This window comes from Penicillium bovifimosum, assembly GCF_028826915.1.
Source record: "Penicillium bovifimosum strain IBT 22155 chromosome Unknown utg000005l_segment0_segment0, whole genome shotgun sequence".
Lineage (NCBI taxonomy): Eukaryota > Fungi > Ascomycota > Eurotiomycetes > Eurotiales > Aspergillaceae > Penicillium > Penicillium bovifimosum.
In genome coordinates, this window is record NW_026622714.1 from 2,996,576 (window position 1) to 3,018,415 (window position 21,840).

The 21,840-nt window shown below is 50.7% G+C and overlaps 8 protein-coding genes across 8 annotated transcripts; 4 read left to right on the plus strand and 4 right to left on the minus strand.

The window, feature by feature from the left end:
• Window positions 1-476: 476 nt before the first annotated feature.
• N7515_006339 (uncharacterized protein) lies at window positions 477-5,645 on the plus strand (the record flags this gene model as incomplete). The annotated part of the gene is made up of 1 exon (XM_056667083.1): window positions 477-5,645. The coding sequence occupies one exon, from the start codon at window positions 477-479 to the stop codon at window positions 5,643-5,645; it is 5,169 nt and encodes a 1,722-aa protein (XP_056520679.1).
• A 428-nt stretch (window positions 5,646-6,073) lies between these two features.
• N7515_006340 (D-hexose-6-phosphate mutarotase) lies at window positions 6,074-7,156 on the plus strand (the record flags this gene model as incomplete). The annotated part of the gene is made up of 3 exons (XM_056667084.1): window positions 6,074-6,316; window positions 6,379-6,708; window positions 6,773-7,156. 3 exons carry the CDS (start codon window positions 6,074-6,076, stop codon window positions 7,154-7,156), a joined length of 957 nt encoding a protein of 318 aa, XP_056520680.1.
• A 267-nt stretch (window positions 7,157-7,423) lies between these two features.
• On the minus strand, window positions 7,424-9,186 carry N7515_006341 (putative choline transport protein; the record flags this gene model as incomplete). The annotated part of the gene is made up of 3 exons (XM_056667085.1): window positions 7,424-8,262; window positions 8,321-8,949; window positions 9,008-9,186. 3 exons carry the CDS (start codon window positions 9,184-9,186, stop codon window positions 7,424-7,426), a joined length of 1,647 nt encoding a protein of 548 aa, XP_056520681.1.
• Window positions 9,187-12,824: 3,638 nt separating this feature from the next.
• On the plus strand, window positions 12,825-14,232 carry N7515_006342 (uncharacterized protein; the record flags this gene model as incomplete). Its single annotated transcript, XM_056667086.1, has 4 exons — window positions 12,825-12,913; window positions 12,965-13,008; window positions 13,062-13,090; window positions 13,141-14,232. The coding sequence occupies 4 exons, from the start codon at window positions 12,825-12,827 to the stop codon at window positions 14,230-14,232; spliced, it is 1,254 nt and encodes a 417-aa protein (XP_056520682.1).
• Window positions 14,233-15,346: 1,114 nt separating this feature from the next.
• N7515_006343 (uncharacterized protein) lies at window positions 15,347-16,354 on the minus strand (the record flags this gene model as incomplete). The annotated part of the gene is made up of 1 exon (XM_056667087.1): window positions 15,347-16,354. One exon carries the CDS (start codon window positions 16,352-16,354, stop codon window positions 15,347-15,349), a length of 1,008 nt encoding a protein of 335 aa, XP_056520683.1.
• A 1,731-nt stretch (window positions 16,355-18,085) lies between these two features.
• On the plus strand, window positions 18,086-20,070 carry N7515_006344 (putative MFS multidrug transporter; the record flags this gene model as incomplete). The annotated part of the gene is made up of 3 exons (XM_056667088.1): window positions 18,086-18,804; window positions 18,859-19,105; window positions 19,168-20,070. 3 exons carry the CDS (start codon window positions 18,086-18,088, stop codon window positions 20,068-20,070), a joined length of 1,869 nt encoding a protein of 622 aa, XP_056520684.1.
• Window positions 20,071-20,242: 172 nt separating this feature from the next.
• Window positions 20,243-20,713, minus strand: N7515_006345 (uncharacterized protein; the record flags this gene model as incomplete). Its single annotated transcript, XM_056667089.1, has 2 exons — window positions 20,243-20,353; window positions 20,411-20,713. The coding sequence occupies 2 exons, from the start codon at window positions 20,711-20,713 to the stop codon at window positions 20,243-20,245; spliced, it is 414 nt and encodes a 137-aa protein (XP_056520685.1).
• Window positions 20,714-21,123: 410 nt separating this feature from the next.
• Window positions 21,124-21,834, minus strand: N7515_006346 (uncharacterized protein; the record flags this gene model as incomplete). The annotated part of the gene is made up of 1 exon (XM_056667090.1): window positions 21,124-21,834. The coding sequence occupies one exon, from the start codon at window positions 21,832-21,834 to the stop codon at window positions 21,124-21,126; it is 711 nt and encodes a 236-aa protein (XP_056520686.1).
• Between the last annotated feature and the right edge of the window lie 6 nt (window positions 21,835-21,840).

Consider the following 21,840-nt stretch of genomic DNA (forward strand, 5'->3'; position numbering starts at 1 on the left):
TTAGCCTGGCGAACGTTTCCTTACTCCATACAATCCCCGGCTTCATCTCCAATACATCGTAGACGCGGACCCCTGTAAATTTTGTGCTCGCGCGCGCCACAGAGGTACCTGAAGAGTGTGGCGCTGAACTGTAACTGCCTCAACTACTGAGTATTGTACGCTATGTACTGCTGTATACGGACTAACTATGGCCAGAGATTGAAAAATTGCGTATAGAACCTTGGACTCATCAAAGCTGCGACCACAATTCGCAATAATAGTCCGCGTATTGGTGCCTCGTCGCCTCAGGCGGTGACACTTTACGCGCATCGCGGCGCGTCGGAAGCTGAACTTAGTTTTCTCAGGTTTCGATCAGGTGGCTTCTTGAATCCTACTCATCATTTCAACGGATCATGGACAGGGCCTGAATCGTATCCCTTTCAGCAATGATCTATGATACTGGCTCCTTTGTCTCATTCCCGCATTTTCTCTAAATCATGGTGGAGATGATCTCTGCTCGTCCGCCTACACCCCCAAGAACAGCTTCGCGCATCGTGATTGACAACACCGAGTCGCCTCTGCCTGTTCAAACGCCCAAGGAATCGCCGTTCTCGACGTTGGGATCGGTTGGAGCCGGCCCCTCCAGTCGAAGCTCGAAGAAAGTGAACTTCTCGCCATGGCCCAAGTTCATCAAACCGCCGTCCTTTACTAGTGCCTTGACGTCGGCCCCCGACACGAACAACACCCCTTCATCCACGGAATCCAAGCCTACGAAATCGATTTTGAAAGCTACCCAGTCACCAATCCCCGTTTGGTCCCCCAATGTCGATACATTCACCGCCGAATCGCTCGCCATGCTGCTCGAATCAGTCATCCAACAACTGGCTGGCGAGTCCATCAGTTCTCGCCTCGATGCCTACATGCAGTTCTTTGGCGCATTGCGCACATATGACGGTCTTCCAGCTGGTCAGGAGATCGCTGACAAGCTCAATTTGATCACCGAGTTCATTCAGCGAGATGTAAGCCGGGATCTTGCAGACGGCCTCCCTCTTGACACAAACCTTGCCAATCAAGCTCTCAAGTTATCGGCTGCTTTTGTTTGGCACGCGCAGATCTCGACACAGCTCTCGGAGGAGTTCAAAGTATTCCTGATAGACCACTCCATCTCTTGTCTTTATGAGGCCAAGGTACCCAAATCCGTTTTGACGCACTACATGTCCATACTCTCCACTCAAAATTTCGGCCCCAAAGTTATGACTACTGCGCGGGTTACCCGTCTCCTGGCTGTGCTGCAAGACATTACCAAGAAAATCAGTGGCAATGCAATCGTTTCCTACCGATTGAACATCTACCAACGACTGATGGGCCAAGCTAAGTCGACTTTCATCTCACAAGCAAGCTTGTGGGTTGAACATTTGATATTTGGATTGCTTCACCATTTGAAGGACACCAGGTCAAAAGCGATCGCCTTTGGTTTTCAGGTGACCATGGAAGCCGGTCCGAACCCAATACTGTCGAAAAACATCCGTGATCTCTTCGACCGGCCACTAGACCACGACCGAAAACTTGTGACGGAGGTTCGTGAACGCATGACTCGCATGATGCCATCTGTGGAGAGCGGTGTGCACATCCCCCAGATTTGGAGCATTATCGTTCTGTTTCTCCGAAGCAAAAGATGGAGTCTAGAGCAATGGGACCATTTCAGAGAATGGGTTCTAGTTCTCCAAAAATGCTTTAACTGCAGTGAACCGGCAATCAAAGCACAGGCTATTCTCGGATGGAATCGTTTTGTCTTTGCTGTCAGCCCCAACGAATCGACGAGTCGTTCTCTGCTCAAAATGCTGGGAAAACCGGTGTTATCTCAATTCGACCGCAAGAAGACAGACAAGTTAGGGTTACCCCCCTCTCCGTTGGCTTTGGCCAGTTATTGTAACTTACTATACTACACCTTCCGCCCTTCGGCTTCTTTTCGACATCTGGATATCATATGGGAGGAATATGTGGCTACTCCGTCTGCGGGCATTTTCTCATCAGCTCCAGTTCTCAGCGACTCCCTCGCGCGCATATTGACAAACTTGCTGTGGAGCGCCCAGCCCAAGCTCTGGACAGAAAATCGCATCAATGAGTCCACCAAGATAGAAGCGGAGGAACTTCCTGCGGCCGATAGCAGATGGGTTCGATCGAGAATCACTCCAATCCTGAGGGTCTTTGAGCATGTTTTCAAAGCTTCGGTCTGGGATGATGACGCAGTGGGCCAGTCCCACGTGGCATTGGCCTGGACGAGTCTGTCCAATGCTCTATCGCTTGCCTCTAGCAAAGAGATCACTCCCTCTGGCGAATCAATGCAAGCTGCTGCCAGCGTTTGGGGTTTATTGCGTCGCGTCTGGGCCACGGGGCCTTCCTCTTTGAACGCCGAGACAATAGATCTTTTCTTCGGGAGGTTCCAGTTCTTATCCACGACAATGATTGTTTCCATTGGGGGTATTCCATTTACAGAAAAGCTTCTCTTGAGAAATGCGGAGGAAGCCGCGAATACTCCCGCAAACCCGCACCCAAACACGTCCCCGGAAAGCCCCATCATCCACATGCTTCGACTCATCAGTAGCACCGCAGTTCCAATATCACCAAACCAATCCTACCTACGGCTAGCTTTGGGTAGTATCGAAGCTGCATGCAACGGCAAAGTGACCCGTGGTTCCCGTCTCGAGCTTCTTCAACAATGTGGGGAATTGAGCGCTACGAGCCCCAGCGGCAGTCCCTGTGCACCTCACCTGTCGGCAATGGTTTGGAGTGCCACTGCTCAGGCAGCCGCAAACGCTTTACAGTCTTTCCCTATCGAGTCTGCACGTGAGCGCGATGGCTCTGTGTCTCGAGACTATGAAAATATCATCAAGATTTTGTCGTTCGGCCTTTCGTTCGCCTCCTCTTTCCAGGAGTGGTCTCATTTGCTTGACTCATTTGTTCGCGTGGTTCGCACAGAAAAGGGAAACCAAGCTGTCGCCATAACGATTGTGGAACCCATGGCCGAACGCTTAATGCATGTTTCTGCTGCCGAGACATATCTGCCCTCAACTTCACTCCTTGGTCACTCCCTCTCTATCCCTTTTCTGCAAGGTTCTGGGCTAGGGGTTGATCGTGATGGCACCCGGTCAGGCGATAATCATATTTTCCCTCACAAACTTCTCGAGTCGATTGCCCAGACACTGCAAGGTGCATACGAAGACTTCCACTCATCAACTGCCCACGGTCTTGCCGAATTCATCGAGGGACTGACTTCTTTCCTGGGTTCTGGTATTGCGCAGTTCCAATGCCAAGTTCTTGAGTCTTTGCAATTGTCACTGGGTCTGTGGTTGAAAGATGAATCTCGCAAAATCAATCTCGATTGCGGTGTTGACAGCAGGATACTGACAGCGTGTCGTGCTCTCTCGTCGGCCACGCTCAATATCCTGCAAACCGCGGTGTCCCATGATTTCCCCTCTTTAGTGAAATTCGAACACATTCTCTGTGCGGGCTTGGAGTCCTCGCACATGTCGACAACCAAGAGATATGTCGAGCTTTGGGCTATGACATTTGCTCCACTGGCTTTTGTCAGTCCAACCGCCATCCTACAGGCTGTGCAAATTTCCGAGTCTCGAGTTCAGAGTGCAACGTTACCTGTGCAAGGGGGTGATCAGGCCATGGGGATGTCGGCTCGGCCCATTTCACCGGACGCAGTTGATCATCCGGCTCAAGCTCAAGACACCCAGCTTTCCTCGCCGGTAAGGCAGATCCAAGATTCCATGGACTTCAAGGCGTCTACGCGGTTGAATGAGCCCCAGTTACCAGACACCTTCCCGCAGCCCACGGATGCGCAGATCGTTGATGGTGTTTCTGCATCATACAAGCCCAGAGATCACCGTGAAATATTTTCGATGATTGAGTCTATTCAATCATCGTCACCGGCCAGTACACCACGGAAGTTAGGTTTTGATACGCCTACTCAGTTACGCAAAATACATGGGGATCCTCTTGCCGAAATTCCTCTGACGCCGACCCTCGCCCCTACTGAGAATGACGAAGGATTCATTGGCTCATCTCCCACGCCTGGAACCCGAGACCCGACACCTGCCACGAAATCCAAGGCCCTCACCTTGAATCAACCTCATGGAGGCCTGGAAATTGATCCTCCATCCTCTCCGCCTGAAATCCACTCACGGAGCCCCAGCCCTCGCAAATCCCTCACGAAGAGTGCACGGAGGAGGGCGGCGAAGGCAAAAAAGGCTCTTGCGAGTAATCAGTCAACAGTGAACAGCCCAGCTACTTCCCGCCTCGCTACAGAAAACACAGACACTCCTATGACTGAGGCTCATGATCAAGACCGCAAAAATTCCGACGTTACACCTCGAGCAGAGGGAACAACACCCAGTCGCGGTCTACGGTCTGCGCTCGGAGAAGACCGCCCTACGACAGAGCCTACTTCAGCACTGGGTGACCCTGACAAGACGCCAGTCCAACAGCCTACTCGCAAGAACAAGTCGATCTCAAACTCAAGTTCCAAGAAGAAACGAAATCAAGGCCATTCAAAGCCTGGCGACGATCAACCTGAACAAGCCATTCCGACACCCCCCGACAATATTCCGGATAGTGTCATGGACTCAAGTGAGGAGACCGAGTCGCAAATCGCATCTCAGCTTGGACTGGATTTGGAACTAGCTGTGGACAGGAGGGGTTCCGCAGACCGAGCACAGCCAGCCGAGAAATCACCCATGAAGAAGAGAAAGCGAGACGAGGATGCTCCTTCGTCAAATAGAACAGACAGGCGCCGGTCGATGCGACTCTCCGCCTTCAAAGATGGGGATGATGTCGACTCATCACAGCCCATTGATTCACACTCGCAATCTGTCAATTCTCAGCCCGTCTCTCCGGCTAAATCATTGTCGCCGACTATGACTCGCCGATCCACCCGCAGTTCCCAACGAAAAGAGGCCGATGATGCATCTGCAGACTCGCTCCCTGCAACTCAGGGATCTGCTGCACCAGAGCCTACACAGGAAGCTGAGACCCCGCGACCGTCAAAACGACCTCGCAAATCGCTGCGTCTGGATGACCAGTCCAATCCCAATTCCACGGTCAACACCCCTCAAAGTGTCGCTCGAGGAACGCGCTCCCGCAAAACGCGGTCTCAGCAACCTGTGGTGGAAGTTCAACCAGCAATCCCAAGTACTGTATCCGAAGACCATAGCGATAGCAACCACTTCCCATCTCAGCCCGATCTTGACATCGGCATTGTGCCTGAGAGCGTCAATACAGAAGACCGGGCGGAGCAGAACATCCCTCTTGTCTCTACCGAAGAAGCAACTCCCACTCCTGGTTCCGAGATGGAGAAACTGGTCGGAGAGGCGATTAAACCAGATCTTGAAATGGATCTCGAGGTGGATGCTCCACAGCAATCCAGCGACAAAGTCGAGCAAAACACAAATGTTTCCACGACGGGCACCCAAACCCAAGAAACGCCCCCCGAAATAGACATCAGCGAAGAAGGCGTCACCAATTCTCTGGAGAAAATCCTGAGTGAAATGAAACTGGCGTCAATTGGCCCCAAAGCTTTCCGCGAAATCGATGATCTTCTTTTCAAACTTCGTTGCGAAGCGCAGAATGCATCGATGCGACACAATACTTCAGCATAGCGAATGGCGTTTAGAGCGAGACCCCTTGGGCACGACATTTTTTGACATTGAACAGCTTCTAATTATTCCCCACCTGCATCCTATGTGTCTTCATAACTTGACACACAGCGCGTTTGTCATTGTCTGGGAATGCTTGGACCCGGGCCTCTTCACTTTTGATGTAACTTTTATTATTCTTTCTACGGGGTTTCTGCGTGCATAATAACAACATTGGACATGACAATCGTGAGAATCAAAATAATCCAGACGTAGACAGATAGTCCACTCTCCTTCGACGCATGGGTGAGGCTGGCGTCAATATAACAGTGGGGCGGTAGGGGCGCGATAAGATCGCCCCGCGCCATGACTTCAACGTGAAACACCAGTCAGCCCCATTTCTTCCTCTTCCAACACACCTACACACCCCCAATTCCCTACTCAATAACATCATGGACCGATCCAAGAAGCCTTCTGCTATCGGAGTGGGAGCTTCCCTCCCACAACCTTCTCTGTCCATCAAGGACAACGTTATCGAAGCGTCCTTGCCCACCGGTCAGTCAGTTGCTGTGAACTTGTACGGCGCTACTGTGACCTCCTGGAAGGTCAATGGCAAGGAGCACCTGTTTGTCAGTGAGAAGGCCCATCTCGATGGCTCCAAACCTATCCGTGGTGGCATTCCGCTGGTGTTCCCGGTATGTGAAATCCTACTCTCCGCTATTCGACCTACAGCTAAGCGCCCTGCTTCGATCTCCAGGTCTTCGGTCCCCCGCCTCAGAACCACGACACCTCCAGCCTCCCACAACATGGCTTCGCACGGAACTCCAACTGGGAGTTCTTGGGCAAGTCCGCTTTTGAAGCGCCCGGAAGCAATAGCGACCAGAGCCATATGAACGTCAAATTGGATTTCGGACTGTCACACTCCATGTTGACCGATGAGTTCCGTCAGATGTGGCCACATGAATTTGGTCTGGTATACAGTGTTACGCTCACGAAGGATACATTAGAGACGGCATTGCAGGTTCGCAATGATGGTCAGAAGAACTTCGAGTTCCAGGTTCTGATGCACACCTACCTCAAGGTTGCGGTATGTTATGACACTGCAGCTTTACGTTTCATTCTGTCCCACTGACCTGAGATTCTACATATAGGATATCTCTGACGTCCGTGTGAAGGGTCTTGAATCAAAGACCTACATCGATAAGACTCTCCAGGCGACTTCTCACACCGAATCGTCCCCTGCATTGGCGATCACACAAGAAACTGACCGCGTTTACCAAAATCTTGACCCCGCTGTTCCAGTTATTGTCGCATCTGCCGATGACAAGCCTCTGTTCTCCATCACTCGGGAGGCTTTGTCTGATGTTGTTGTTTGGAACCCATGGATTGAAAAGGCCAAGGGGATGGCTGACTTTGGCCCTGATGAGGCTTACAAGAACATGATTTGTGTGGAGGCTGGCTCAGTCTCTGGCTGGCAGACCCTCGAGGCTGGAGATACCTGGGAGGGAGGACAAAGCATTCAAGCACGTCTGTGAAGAGGAGATACCTTGTCACTTCTAGTGAGCTCCATGATAGTTATGACCTTAAAACACTATTCCCAGAATTTCTACTGAACGGCCAAGTGGCCATGTCAGATCTTCATTCTTTTTCGAATGTAGGCCTTGAAGACTGCGTATTTGACACATAAATCAACGTCATATTCATCAAGCGTTCCAAAGTGATACATGTTCTGTCCAGATCAAATAATATCAACAACCAAAAATCCTCCGTATACCTGCCAATTTGCCCGTTTCTCATTATCGTCAAACATTTTCCTGACCTTGGGGCTGACCATCCACCGTATCAATGAATGACCGACGACCTTCCTTACCCTCCTGGAAAGCAGCCAACCGCTCAGCAGCCTCAAAGCTATACTGCGGCCCATGATATTGCCGCCTTCCACGGAAGAGCCACCACAAAGCAGTGAGAGCCATCAGCCCCACAGTTATCACACTGGTATAGTTCATATTCTGAACCGTCACTGGCAAGACGAAGGGGAAACAGAAGAAAACCACAGTAACAGCAATATACATGAGAGAAACCAGATTAACCAGCATCCCAAGGTTCTGACCCATATAAAACGGCCCAGGAACCATATTCCGCCGACCAGACAGAACATGCGGAAGTATAGCTCCAAAATACGACAACGAGCTAAGCACAATAAACGACGAGATCAGCGCTTGGAACGCCGTCGTGCTTCCAATGTATATACACCCCAGACAAGTGACGAGCCCGCTCATTGCGACCGTCGCACGTACAGGGCAGTTCAATGTCGGGTGGACTTGGGCGAAATAGCTCGAAAAGGGCGTTGCGTTGTCACGCGCTAGACTCCACCACATTCGGCCGCCCGTCACGAATGTCCCGATCAGGGTTGGGAAGGTTGCGAGGAAGAGCACGGCGATCAGAGCGATGGCGCCTGCGTTTGAGCCTGTTGCTTGGCGGTAGATTTCGGCAGTGGGGAAGAAGCCGATGCTGCTTTGGAAGACGGCGTCGAGGTCTTGGATAGAGTAGAAGAGGGCGATCAGGTAGACGAATGATGTCACGAAGGCTGTGAGCATCTGCAGCATTATGCCTTGCGGTACCTTGATCTCGGGCTTGGGCACTGCATAATGTGTTATTCGGTGTTCTCAACAACTTTTCTTTCTAATGGCCGACGTTACCTTCTTCTGATAGATGGCTGATACAGTCTGGGACTCCAACGGCGAATGCAGCATTCAACAGCCCAGTCATGAAACACACTCCATCGGACCAGCCGCCTGTGTTGTTATGGTACTCGGTCCAGACCTGCGCATTGCTGGCATGCTTCTTCGGTAGCACCGTGAGAACCACCACAGTCGTGACCAGCCCGCACATCGAGAGAATGAGGGCAACGCGGTTGATGAGAGGGATAAACCGGTTCCCCATGCACACAATACCACAGCAGGTCCAATTGACGATCTGGAACACAATAAATACTTGCCAGGATTGCCACTTTATTGTTGGATTGTTGAGAAGATACATGGCCACGCCCTCATTTCCCAGCATGGAACTCATCGAGGACGCAGACAACAACCACGCGCAAGCATTCAAGTAGCCTGTAAAGAATCCCGCCGTCTTCCCGCGACTGCGGCTTAGTACTGACGACCAGTAGTACACACCTCCGGCAGAGGGCATAGACGAGGCGAGCTCGGCAAGGGAAGCAGAGATGGTCGTATAAAAGATGCTGACCAGGATGAGACCGTACAATACCGCCATCGGACCGCCATTCTGGAGCGCCGCAACAATGGTACCTCCTGTTGCAGCCCAGGAACTTTCGGCATGTTAGTTCGATAGAAGTGCGGTTCGAGCAAGCCTCAAGTTTTCCTTACTTTGCAATGACAATCCCCAGACTGGTCAAACTCCATAATCCGAAGTTCCTCGACAGCTCTTGCTTATGACCCAGTGCAGTCTCCAGCCTTACTGCGTCGATTGCTGTATCCTTTTTCGGAGGTTTTTCATTCTCCCGACAGATTTGCCGAGCAAACACTACCATTTTGTCGTCTGTCATTGAGGATGTTGCAGCTAAGATTCAACAATGGGATTGAGCCATAATAATATGGAAGACGGAGAGAATAAAAAGGAGATACGCCACACCACTAGGTTCAGGGCACACAGAGAGAATCAGGCGTGTCGCATCCCCCGGAATGTGAGATGCGAGGGCCGATGTAGCCGATGCCTCATGGCAACCACGTGTGATACAGTACATACATGGAATGGAAAGGTTTAATTGAGCTTGGCCTCCAATTTTCCGACAGGTATGCTGCTTTCTTGATTTGGTAGAGAATTGTCGAGCTAGATGTTGCTATTGGCCATAAGTCTTGCAATCTGCTGAGACGATTCAGGATAGAACTCGCGCTAAACTGCTCAACACTTTCTGATACAGTATTCCCCTCTGATTGGACTTGTCAGAACTCTTTCTCTTGGGACCTTCCCTAAATGTTAAATGTGTTGATACACCGCAGGCTAAGCAAGGGGTTCGCGGCACAAATCCCGGCTTTAGGGTTAGCCGGGCGTCGATCGGGCGATCCGATGGGCTGGTTTTTGAGAACATCCAGGCCAACGGCAGATCCATGTTCGAGATCATGAATTTGACTTCTTAAATTGTGTTTCCGAACTGTACTGCCTATCTTCCGTCTTCTAATGTCAAGGACTTTCTGCACGACATCCAATTCGCCTGCGCCATGCATGTAATCGCGATCCCCTTGATGGCCCACATGGCCTCATGTGGTCCGTGTGAATCAGAATGGTGATCGATCAATTTGCAATGACGGCGCCCAGACTTGTACATGTCATTGATGTAGTAACTATATTGTCGTTGTTTGACAAACAATGCCAGAGATAACCTTCTATCTCCGAAACTTCATCTTGAATGTTGGTCGCGAACCAACTGGCGAACCAACTGGCGAGTACGACAGGCACACTCGCCAGTTGGTTCCACACTGCAATTACCACGAGCGCAAACTGGCGGGTACACATACTAGCAACCTTTGCACAAGCGGAGCTCAATTATTTTAGTTTTTGTCCTGAGTGCTCAATATCCTTCTGATATCTTCAATCATTTGTAAATTGGCTGAGACAGCACTCTATGGGTCCACAAGTTGAGCCAAGTCACAACCTTAAGACTATCTTGTCCGAGGTATAGCCAAGTAGATGGCTGGGTAGATGGCTGGGCAGATGGCTGGGCAGATGTCCTCCAGGCCAACGCGCTCAAACTTTCAGGACACTGGAATTGCAGTATCACCTCACCCGGTCGTAAGGAAGTTTAGCAACGCATTTCCATGACTGATCTCGAGTGATAGAAGTTTTCAAGATGAACGCCACTGGGTAGGTCAGAAAGAAGTGTCTCTGGTGAGGTTTAGCTTCTGAGATACCAACAGTGTTGAAGAGAGTTGTGAATGAGTCCAAGCGGCCGAGAACCAAGCGAAGTCAGGCAGAGCATTTTATGTGGTGGATGTGAACCTACAGCACGTTATGGCTCATGGATGAATCAGGATGGCAACCAAGCAGGTTCAATGATACGGTACAGGCAAAGTCAGAGAGCTGGTCTGATTTCAGATGCAGGTCAGGTGAATATGAGGGGGATGTGATATCGGCGCTAACAAGGTCAAGCACGATGGCAGCTTCCCTTAACCGAGGCTCACATACTGTGTAGTACGCATGTTCGGCTAACTAGCACTTTCCATTCTCTTCTTCTCTTTTCAGTTTGCGCATCTGTTGGGCCCTAGCGATCATAATATACCAGTAACGATTTGTGAAGAGCCTCTTATTACTCTCAATCAAGTTACTTCGATTTGTTGCTTCCTACGGTCTTCTTGGCATTGTCTTTCCTACCGTGCACATAGAGAATCTGCAACAGGATGAAAGAGCTGACACCGGGGAAGAGACACCCGTGAGTTGGAGAGTTGTAGCGTGAATACCAATACCAATGACGAGCTTCACTCAAAAGTTGTTGTACTGGCACAGGCGGCAATGCCCTTGTTGCGTCGGGGAACTATCGCTGCTGGTCTGAACAAATCCAATGTGTGAATGAGCATGTTGAGGCATTGCCGGACAACTCTGTTGAGCTGAGCACTCGACGTGATCCCACAATCGCTCGGGTAACTCCCGCTGTTTTGTCAAGACTGCCAGCCAGCTATTCAGCTATGCAGAGAGTGCTGGTCCGTTGGGTCGAAGAAGATCGGATTCTAAAATGTGTCCAAAATACATGCGCTTATTACCTAGGCCCATAGTTACAGCAAGAAAGCTCTTTGCGGGATCAGGACCTGCGGTGAAGGGAGACTGAAGAGCCAAGCTGGCGATATGCTTCAATATGATATGCCTCTACTGCAGCACTTCTACAGGTGTATAAGTGGGAGACTGTCAGATTCCTCAGCGAGCCATCGGCCTTATGGGGCAACCGCTAAACGCACAAGTGGTACATCCCTTGCTGCTTCACTTAACCATAAACGCTCTTCATCTGGTCAGCTCAGAGTCCACGAAGTCGCCTCGGACACTCAAAAGCCTCAGTGAAAGTTTCACTGAGACTTCCTCGGCTAACATGTATGAATGGAGGATAACAGCCTTGTGTTTCTACTCTCAAACGAATCACATCAAACCTCACTATGAGCTGCTCTTTGATTGCAACCCAGCCATTAGAATTTCAAGATGATGCACGAAGACGATTTAAACTTCGACAAAGGCGCAGTTGAATCGTGAGAGGTACTGTGTAGTTGTCGGCCCTACGGAGTATATAAGTTCGAATGAGTCTATTTTCGTCAGGGATCATATCTGGGCATGAACTATTGTTGCGGGCCAGGATCGTCTTGCAGATCAACCTTCCGAACCCTCCAATCAGATAAATCTCACGCATCTTACTCCATACTTATCCACAAATAAATGTGATCTGTCAGCCCGATTGCTGCTTCCCGTCTTCCAAGTCGGCGGAGATCACAAAGCTATCGGCACCGTGCATACGGGGGAGTTCGACCGCATTACACAGTAATTATCCAAATTATGAGGGCGATCGCGTCCATCCAAACGTGCTTATTCTTGGTTACACCGACCTCGCTTAAAACTGTCCTATTGCAGATATCGCGCATACTTCCTGCGTCACAGCTTGCACTACACTGGACAATCGCCCAACTCGCCATAACCTACTCAGCCTCCGAGCAGAAGGCCTCTGAGACAAAATGGCGGAATGTGATGCATTATGGCTCTTTTACCAAGACGATCAACATTCCAATCCGAACTGCCATTCATCGAGTTGGCGCTTCAAGGCGATCCCTTGCATTTGCGCCCCCATTCTTCCTTGCTTGTCAGTAAACTCAAGCCCAGCTCCGACATTTCGAGGCCAAGACTCATGGCAGCACTTTCCTCGCTTAGCAGCATTAGAATCTGGCCACGGGTTTTTGACTTTGGTCCTTATCAATGAAAAGATGAAATGATCGCTCTCGTCGGTGCAGTAACCTGCCCTTGATACATCCTTATAGATCTGCTCAGATGGCTGGTACTATACAAAGCATGGAAACAGCTCACTACACTCACTGATGATTCTAGTCAGAACGCCTCAATAACTAGATCGTTCTGTCAACATACATGGAAGACAAAGCTTGAGTCTTGCTGAGAACTTGAGGTTTCGTTGGAGTGAGGCTTGCTGTGTATATCAAGATGGGGGATGCGTCGCCCACACCTCAACAGCTCTTCACAGAAGCAATTGTATTCTGGTCCATTGCTCTCGTTATCTATATCGGTCGAATGTAAGTTTGCATCCAAAGTACGGAGACGGCGTGATACTAACTGGAACAAAGCGTGTCTCGAATCATCGCCAATGGATCATTCAAGCGTTTGTTCGGTAATACTCCTCGACTCTTTTGCTTTGGATTGTGCTAATCATTCGCTTTGTAGTGGATGACTATGTCATGACTGCGACTTTTGTAAGTGTCATCATTGAGAATCGATTGACTGCTCCCGACTGACGGACTAGAAGGCGATTTATACCACACTCCTAGTGCTCATTCAAATATCCGCCCGCTATGCCACAAACCTCATGGACCCGAAGGACTACGACGAGGTGTTGGCAGACCCCAAGCAAGTCAGCGATCGGATCTATGGAAGCAAAATCGTGATCGGACTGGAGCAATGCATGTTGATCTCGACTTGGGGGGTCAAGATATGCATGCTGATGCTCTATTGGCGAATCACCCAAAATCTCAAATCGAACCTCTACATCAAGATCCTTGCCGTTTACATCGCCGTCGGATTTGTCGTCATAGAAGTCACTTACTACGGGGTCTACTGCCGGCCATTCTCACAATACTGGGCTATGCCCGTGACCAACATGCAATGCGCAACATACCAACACTACTCAATCACCCAAGCCGTCTTCAACATCTCCTCCGATGCAGTCATGTTTGCTATCCCAATTCCTCTCCTCATCAGAGCCCAGCTCAAGAGCCGCAGAAAGGTCGTCCTCATTGGCGTCATGAGTTTGGGATTGTTCACCATCATCGCTGCCATCCTCAACAAATATTTCAACTTCGCCTCCCCGCTCACAACAACCTACCAAATCTGGTACATCCGTGAAGCCAGCACTGCCGTTTATGTTGCCAATCTCATGTGCTGGTGGCCACTACTGCGCAAGCTCTTCGGTCTCAAGGCCTTCCAGTACAACAGCAACCGTGGTCAGCGGAACAACAACAACCAAAACAAGGACAGCAATGGCTATTACTCTTCCACCTCGCAATCTCGTCCTTCATTTTCTTTCCCTCGCTCTTGGAAACCGCCTTGTCGTCGAGGAAACAAACCAGCCCCTCGCGAGTATAGCGATGCCCAGCGTTCCAGTACCGAGGCCATTAACAAACCAAACGAGGAGTCCATGAACGATATGTATCGTGCCGAGGCTGTTCCGCTGGAAGAGTGGACGACAGGCGGGGCTGATGCTTCAGCAACGCGAGGCCCGCTCAAGTCGATGGGGAAACATCCAAAGACGCATGAGTTCCATCAGGAGGACATCATGGATTCGGAGGAAGGATATGATACACAGTTTGACCGGAAACATGCACACTCCCCTTGTTGATGATATACTGGCCCAGTGTCTGCCGCTTCTTGCTTGTAAACGTCAGGCGCTATATTCTATTGGATTTCTGCTGTCCCTTTGGTGGCTTTCTGATATTCTGTCTTACACCGGTAGTCAAGCGTGCCATCTCTCATCCTTTTCCTCGTCAATGAGACTTTCCATCCGATGTTGATATCGCACCTCTAACGTGACCTGCAAATAACATTGAACCAAACCCCATTTCCATAGGTAGGTTGTGAGTTCCTAGTAGGTAGACGAAGATCATGAGGACCCATGGATCCTCATAGGTAGATGTCTGCAGTGGAAGCGCAAAGGGGATCTGTGCCTTATTTACTGTGAGAGAAGATCACACATCGGAAAGTACTTTTCAATTTCTGTACATGAACTATGAGGCACAGATACAACCACATCCTCGGCTCGGTCTCACCACACGTCCCTGCTGTCTTCCGCACGTTCACAGACAGAGACGTTCGATCGATCGAGTTTGGCGACGGTACCCACCAGCCACCTACGATTGATTCTCATGTCAGCTCACAGACACATCCGATATAGGAAAGATACTTACCCCCGTCACCATCCAATTGAGCCTCCCCACGCTCTGTTGCCTTCCGCATATTCACAGACAGAGACGTTCAATTGGTCCGACCTGCAGCAGCGACACCCACCAGCTACCTGTATTCATTCCAGTCAGCTCACAGAAGCATCAGATATAGGCAAGATACTCACCCCCGTCACCATCGAATTGAGCCTCCCCACGCTCTGTTGCCTTCCGCATGTTCACAGACAGAGACGTTCAATGGGTCCGACCCGCAGCAGCGACACCCACCAACCACCTACAATTGTTTCTCATGTCAGCTCACGGAAGCATCAGACATAGGAAAGATACTTACCCCTGTCGCCACACAATCAAGCCACCACACGTTCTGCTGCCTTCCGCACAATCACAGACAGAAACTCTCGCCTTCGATCCTAAATAGAAGTTAAAGGGCAAAAGCCCAAAGCAAACGGCAAAAGCCTCGGAACAAGAACAAAAAACAACAAAAAACAGGAACAAAAGGGAGTTGAAATCATGCCTTACCTTGTGGACGAGGAAGTGGACCCTGGGAACTGGCTATCAGGATCGGGTACATGCCCCAACAATGAGAAGGAACGCAAGTACGACTGGCAAGGCTGGCGCAAGTCTTAGGAAGATGAACGCCAGCACAAACAAGGCCCAACTAAGGTGGCTGGACCAGGTGTGGACCATGGGCCCAACCTGGACGTGGGTCTGGACGACCACACGTGAATGCCCAGCCTCAGAAGGAGAGTTGGTTGTGGATGGCGCAGCCAAGGACTTGGGTACAGGCGTTAGGGGCAATGTACCGGATGACCCATCTAGATCGGGCAGGGCTTCCACCAGCGCAGCCAAGTCGAAGGCGCTACCAGTAGCCTCCAGATCAGGGAGTGCATGCTGCAGCGCTGACATATCGAAGGTGTGGCTCTCAGGAAGCGCACTTGTCAATCTCGACATGTCAAAAGCCGGAGCATGTGAACCGTCCATGGCAGGTTCAATGGTTGAGCCCTGACGGATGGTCTCTGGCAGTGGTCCGCACTTAGCTGTCGCTAGTGGTTGCCCACGGAAGGAAGTCGCCGCATCACTGGAACAATCGGCTGCCGGCGTAGCCTGGGAACCTTCCGAGGAAGGTTCGAACCGGTGAGAACGTGGTTCAGTGGCATACGCACCACCGAAACTACCAGGACGTCGCACGTGCGGCCGAGCAGAGCGTGCTTTGCGCCTTTGGCGTTTCGGTTTCAGGTTCTGGCTGGGGAACCGATTGTTGATGATTGACCGATGCGGCGAATAATTGATCAAGTCCTTCCGCCACTTGTCTTCAGCCACCCTCCCGAGGAGCGGGGTGCTCTCACGCCAGCAACGCGGGGGGAGGTTACGGGCTGGAATCACTCGCACCTGAGCGAGGTCCACATCATCCGCGAAGTGGACAGACTTCCGGACGAATGGCTCATCAGATGGGAGCTCCTCCAGGTCCTCATCCACATTGACAAGGCAGGACTTCAGAGGTGGGGGAGCGTCGCAGCAGCGGGGCATGAGGTGAGCGGGGGGAGGAAGATAGGTGAAGTACATTATGAAGAATGATATGAAGTATTGCAGTTGCTTTGTAATATCAGATGCTATGAAGCAAATGAGAAAAAGCCAGTGGCAATGGAGAGAGGAGAAAGGAGAAAAGAAGCAAAGATTCAGAGGAAATGGGGGAATAAATATTGTTTGGGACCGTCCATGGCGACGAGCAACTAAACAGGAAGGCACAGCAAACTGAAGTTATACCAAGGCAGGTGCGGTGGTGGCCATGGAAACGCCATGGAGAGTGATTACGGTAAGGAAACTACGACTTCGCCAGGGCAGGAACCATCAGATATTGGAACATCTATATTAAGTAAACACGAAACTTGGTATACGAGCTAGATGTGAGGGTACCCATGTACATGCCATGAAAAACAGTGACTAGGTTAAGGAAACAGAGAGGTCTTCACCTGGGCAGAAACATCTACATGGCTGAGGAATGAAGAAGTTAGACAACCTACCAAGGTGTGAGGGTGGCCACGGTAACGAAGTAGTCACGACAAGGAAACACGAAGGTATGGCGTCTCCGGGCAGGAATATCTTAGATCTATGGATTGATTGAGTAGGTAAACAACAAGGTAGTTATACAGAGTACTAGGTTGGGTGGCCATGGATACTGAGTGATTAGGGCAACGACGAAAGGGAACTACAACTTCACCAGGGCAGAAACAACTCAAACATCCATATGATTGCACTGCTGCATACATGTAGTCGAGGGGGACATGAGGTCCGAGAGGGCATTGAATCAGATTCCACAAGGCGTGAGAGTCAGGGCTAGATGTGTTGTGTTGAAGGCTACGGCATGTGACCGGCACAGAAGAACCACTCTTCCGTGCACTGGCCAAAACACCCTAGCCCCCTGACGGCTTCTAGTTGATCAATCCATCCAATACACAAGATATATCCTGAATCCTACATCTGCAGAATCAATAAGATGATGGTTATGACCCAATACAACCGAACGACTGCTACTCGATGCTCATAGGAGCTAGTACTTATCCCAGGTTGGTACAAGCATGGCGGTATGGCAGATTTCCAGAGAAAGCGGTATTCAAGAGTAGCCAACTATCATCTACTGTAGCCACGAAGGGTAGGTACAGTTGCCCGTATGATGCCATCCGTGATTTACACAGTATCGAAAAAATATAAAGAATAAAAAATAAAAAGATGTGCGCCGACCGGGATTCGAACCCGGGCCGCCACCTGGCAACCATAAAATCATGGGAGGGAGGCATCGTAACCACTTGACCATCGGCGCGATCTTACACTATTTCCTGGGGTATCTTCCCTATATTCACCCAATTTATGTGTCTTCAACAAGACGAATATAAACATCCTCAACGAATCTGACGGATCGCCCAGGTCGAGAGGTGAAATTTCCAAGGTTGATTATGACAGCTTAAAATATGAAGACCCTCCTCATGCCAATATGTAAGGGTATGGATTAGAATAAGTGCTTTTCCTTGTCGACTGAGTATCTTGTTGCTGTGATGGGCCCCAAATCCTCCTTACTCGGGAGTCGGCAAGATCTCCGCATTGACGCGCCATACTCGGTGAAATAGTGTGATGCCGATTTTTCACCTCTACCTTCCCCCATCCAACAAGTATCCGGTCTGTTGTCAGACTAGTAAAATCCCGCGAGAATCCTAAACTTAAGCTCATCGGCTGTGTTGTACGGTCGGCATCCCCGCAACCCTCCTCGCGTGACATCCTCCCGAACCGGGATCTCTGTTGATGCGGTCTTCCCCGCCCCAGCATTCCGGCCAAGACCGCCACCAGATATCAGAAGATGTCCATAACACGTCTCTGGATACCTCTGAATTGACAGGTTATTATACAGACTTGTCAAGTTCCGATAGCGACAGCGATCTGGGGAGCGATGGTGCCCCAGCTCTGGAAGGCGTCTCTCAGCAGAGAAGGAGACTAGAAACCGCGCCGCTGATAACCAGTCACCGACATATTCCCTCTGGTGATCGCGATGATAGCAATCACGATGATAACGACATGCTCAAACCGGATGGAGAGGACGAGGAGAAACCAGTGACATGGAGCTCACTACCGAAGAAGGGCCAACTGGCGATCCTGACCTTCGCGCGGCTGTCGGAGCCGTTGACTCAGACTTCGCTGCAGGCATACATGTTCTATCAGTTGAAATCATTTGATCCATCTTTGCCGGACTCAAAGATCTCGGAGCAGGCGGGTATCCTCCAGGGCTGTTTTACAGCTGCGCAGTTCATCACGGCTGTTTGGTGGGGCCGGCTGGCTGATGCCGACTGGATGGGGCGCAAGAGAGTGCTTTTGATCGGATTGATGGGCACTTGTTTGTCTTGTATAGGTTTTGGGTTCTCCCGGTCTTTTGCGACGGCCATGGTCTTTCGGACTCTAGGTGGAGTATTAAACAGCAATATAGGAGTGATGAGGACGTTGATTGCGGAGATCATAGCCGAGAAAAGGTAAGCCGATTACTACTTACAGTTGTATTACCTATTCTCTAACTGATCGTTCAGGTTTCAATCCCGAGCATTCTTGCTCCTGCCTATGTGCTTTAATATCGGTGTCATCATCGGCCCAATCCTGGGAGGCACCTTGGCCGACCCCGTCAACGGCTTTCCGCAGATCTTTGGCCCGGGATCTTTGCTTGGGGGTAAAGAAGGTGTCTGGTGGATGCAGCACTGGCCATATGCATTGCCAAACGTGTTAAGTGCAATGTTCATATTGGCTTCCTTCTTGGCAGTATTCTTCGGTCTCGATGAGGTGAGATCATTTCTGTCCAGATTGGTCATCCTCATATCCCTGCTAACGAATAATCCATCCAGACCCATGAAGTCGCACGTTATAGAAAGGACTGGGGTCGCCAATTGGGCAAGCGGCTTACAAGAGCTCTAACCCGAAAACACCGACACTACCGTCCACTCCCACGCTCCAGCAACGACGGCTCCGTCTATCTGGATGGTAGCGTCGGTACCTTGTCTACACCATCAACTCCAACCCGTTCTCGCGTGCATTCCCGACCGCCCAAAAGATCAAAGGTGCGTCAGATCTGGACGCGCAACATCCTTTTGACTCTGTTCGTTCACTTCCTGCTCGCCTTCCACACGAGCGCTTTCAACTCCATGACGTTCGTGTTCTTGCCCGCCCCCCGTGCCCCAGAGGGCTCTCAGCAAGGCCTTTTCCATTTCGGCGGAGGACTGGGTCTTCCATCCTCGCGGGTCGGCCTCGCGACCGCCATCATTGGGTTCATTGGACTGCCGCTCCAAATTTTCCTCTACCCGGCGGTCCAGGCGAAACTCGGCACCCTCACGTCGTTCCGAGTCTTCCTACCATTTTCGCAGATCGCCTATGTGTTGATGCCCTTCCTTGTTATTCTGCCTCGCATAACATGGATTGTTTGGCCCTCCTTTACTTTCGTCATCACCTTGCAGGTTATCTCGCGGACATTCATTCTACCTGCTGCTATCATTCTGGTCAACAACTGTGTCACGGATCCATCTATCCTAGGTACGGTTCACGGAGTGGCTCAGAGTATCTCTAGCGCAGCTCGGACACTGGGGCCATTCCTCGGTGGCTGGGGGTTGGGTCTGGGTCTTGAATACAATATGGTTGGGGCCGTCTGGTGGGCGCTGGCTGTTGAAGCTTTGATTGGTTGGTTTATGTTGTGGAGTATCGATGAAGGTAAAGGGATCGAGCGTAAAGGGGACGATGTGGAAGACGAGGAATGATATATTGGGTCGGGTCGTGATAATGGATATGGTACACTTGCACACTACGCCATAGACACCCAGCTGGCAAGCGACTCCTAACACGTATATAAACAAGTTGCGTTATCATTCGACTCATTCAAGTCTTGCATCATAAAATCATAAGCCAGCCATGGCGGGAGTAATCTCGGCCTTAACCAAGCACAGGTGGCGCAACAAACGCCTTTATCGCCCTCGTAGCATCTCCATCATGAGCCTTGAGCAACTCCGTGGCCTTTGTCTTACTTAAATCCAGCTGGTCAACCTAACGGGGTTGTTGGCGAATGCATCGGAAAGAAACTCATTCAATTCAGCAACATACCAGTAGTGTGATATCAGCCTGAGCAACCTTAACCGCCTTCTTTCTAACCTGATCACCAATCGACCCGGCCGCCTGCTTTCCGGCTGAGTTCTGTCCAGCTGTTATCTCAAGCCTACTCATAGCTTTTCCTAATGCCTCCTGGTCTCCAGTAATCTGTGCGCCCGCAGGGGTGCCTTCCGTAGTGATCTCATTTGTGTTGAGGGAGGAGAGGGCGGCGGCGGCTTTGCGGTCCTCCGCGTTCGAGGGGTGAGCTTGATCCACGGCGCCTGGGTCGGCTGTTGCGGATGGTATCGGATCAGACATATCTGCGTTATTGGTCTGCGGTGGGAGATGGAGTTGGCGTTAATTGAGACGTGTTGATGCTGGTGTTGACAACACGACGTCACTGATAAGCCCCGGGGTCTTTTTTAACATACGGTAGTTAGGCGATGACGTAATTGTTTGTTCAGGTGATCGAACGGGGGTAAATAATGTAATTGTTGTCCACTGACGACGGTGCGACTTCTCCTTCCATGCAATCCTCTAAATGAACGACAGCAACAGGGCATGAGATAGCACAACCACCCATTCTACGCAACTATTGTTGGTCTGTAGATCCACTGCACTTTTAAAAGAATTGGAATATTTTGGATTCTATTATGCACAAGAAGTATAATATCAACCTAATGAGTCAGGTATAAACAATGACAAACGTATAGAAATGAAGAAATGCTCTACAGGGCAAGAGCAAGCGCCAAGATACCAGCTGCGCCAGCAACACCCATGGCAACGGCGCCAGTGGGAGCAGGAGCACCACCGGTGGACTCTGTAGAAGAGGGGGAAGGTGTTGCAGTGCTAGAGACGACGATGGTGGATGAAGCTGTAGTAGTCTCAACAGCAGTGGAAGAAACCTGGCTAGAAGAAGCCTCGGTGGAAGACTCGCTGGAAGGAGTCTCAGTAGAAGAAGCAGAAGTCTCGCGAGCAGCAGTCTGGCTGCCAGAGCCAGTCTCGATGGGACTGCTGCCAGCGGTCTTGGTTGGGCTGCTCTCAGCAGTTGCCGATGCATCGGCAAAACCGCCCACAAAGTCTGCGGTAGCCCATGCCTTGACGCTGCTTGGCAAAGCATTGTACCAAGCAGGGAGTGTTCCAGCAGCAATGTCGCTCATGATTGAGTCGCGGGAGGCCGGGTCCAAGATATCGCTGTACCATGAAGCCGGGATGGCTGTGGCCATGACAGCGATGATGGAGGGAGGAATATCGCCGAGCAGGTCAGCGCCGTAGTCGCCGTAGTCGCCGTAATAGGCGTCATCGTAATCGAAGTCATCGTAGTTATCGTAGTCCGAAGATGTGATTTCGGAGTTCGACTCTGTGGGTGTGGAGTCCGCAGTAGGGACCGCCAGGGCTGTGGTAGCCAGGAAGAGAGCAGTGAGGAACTTGTACTGCATTATAGC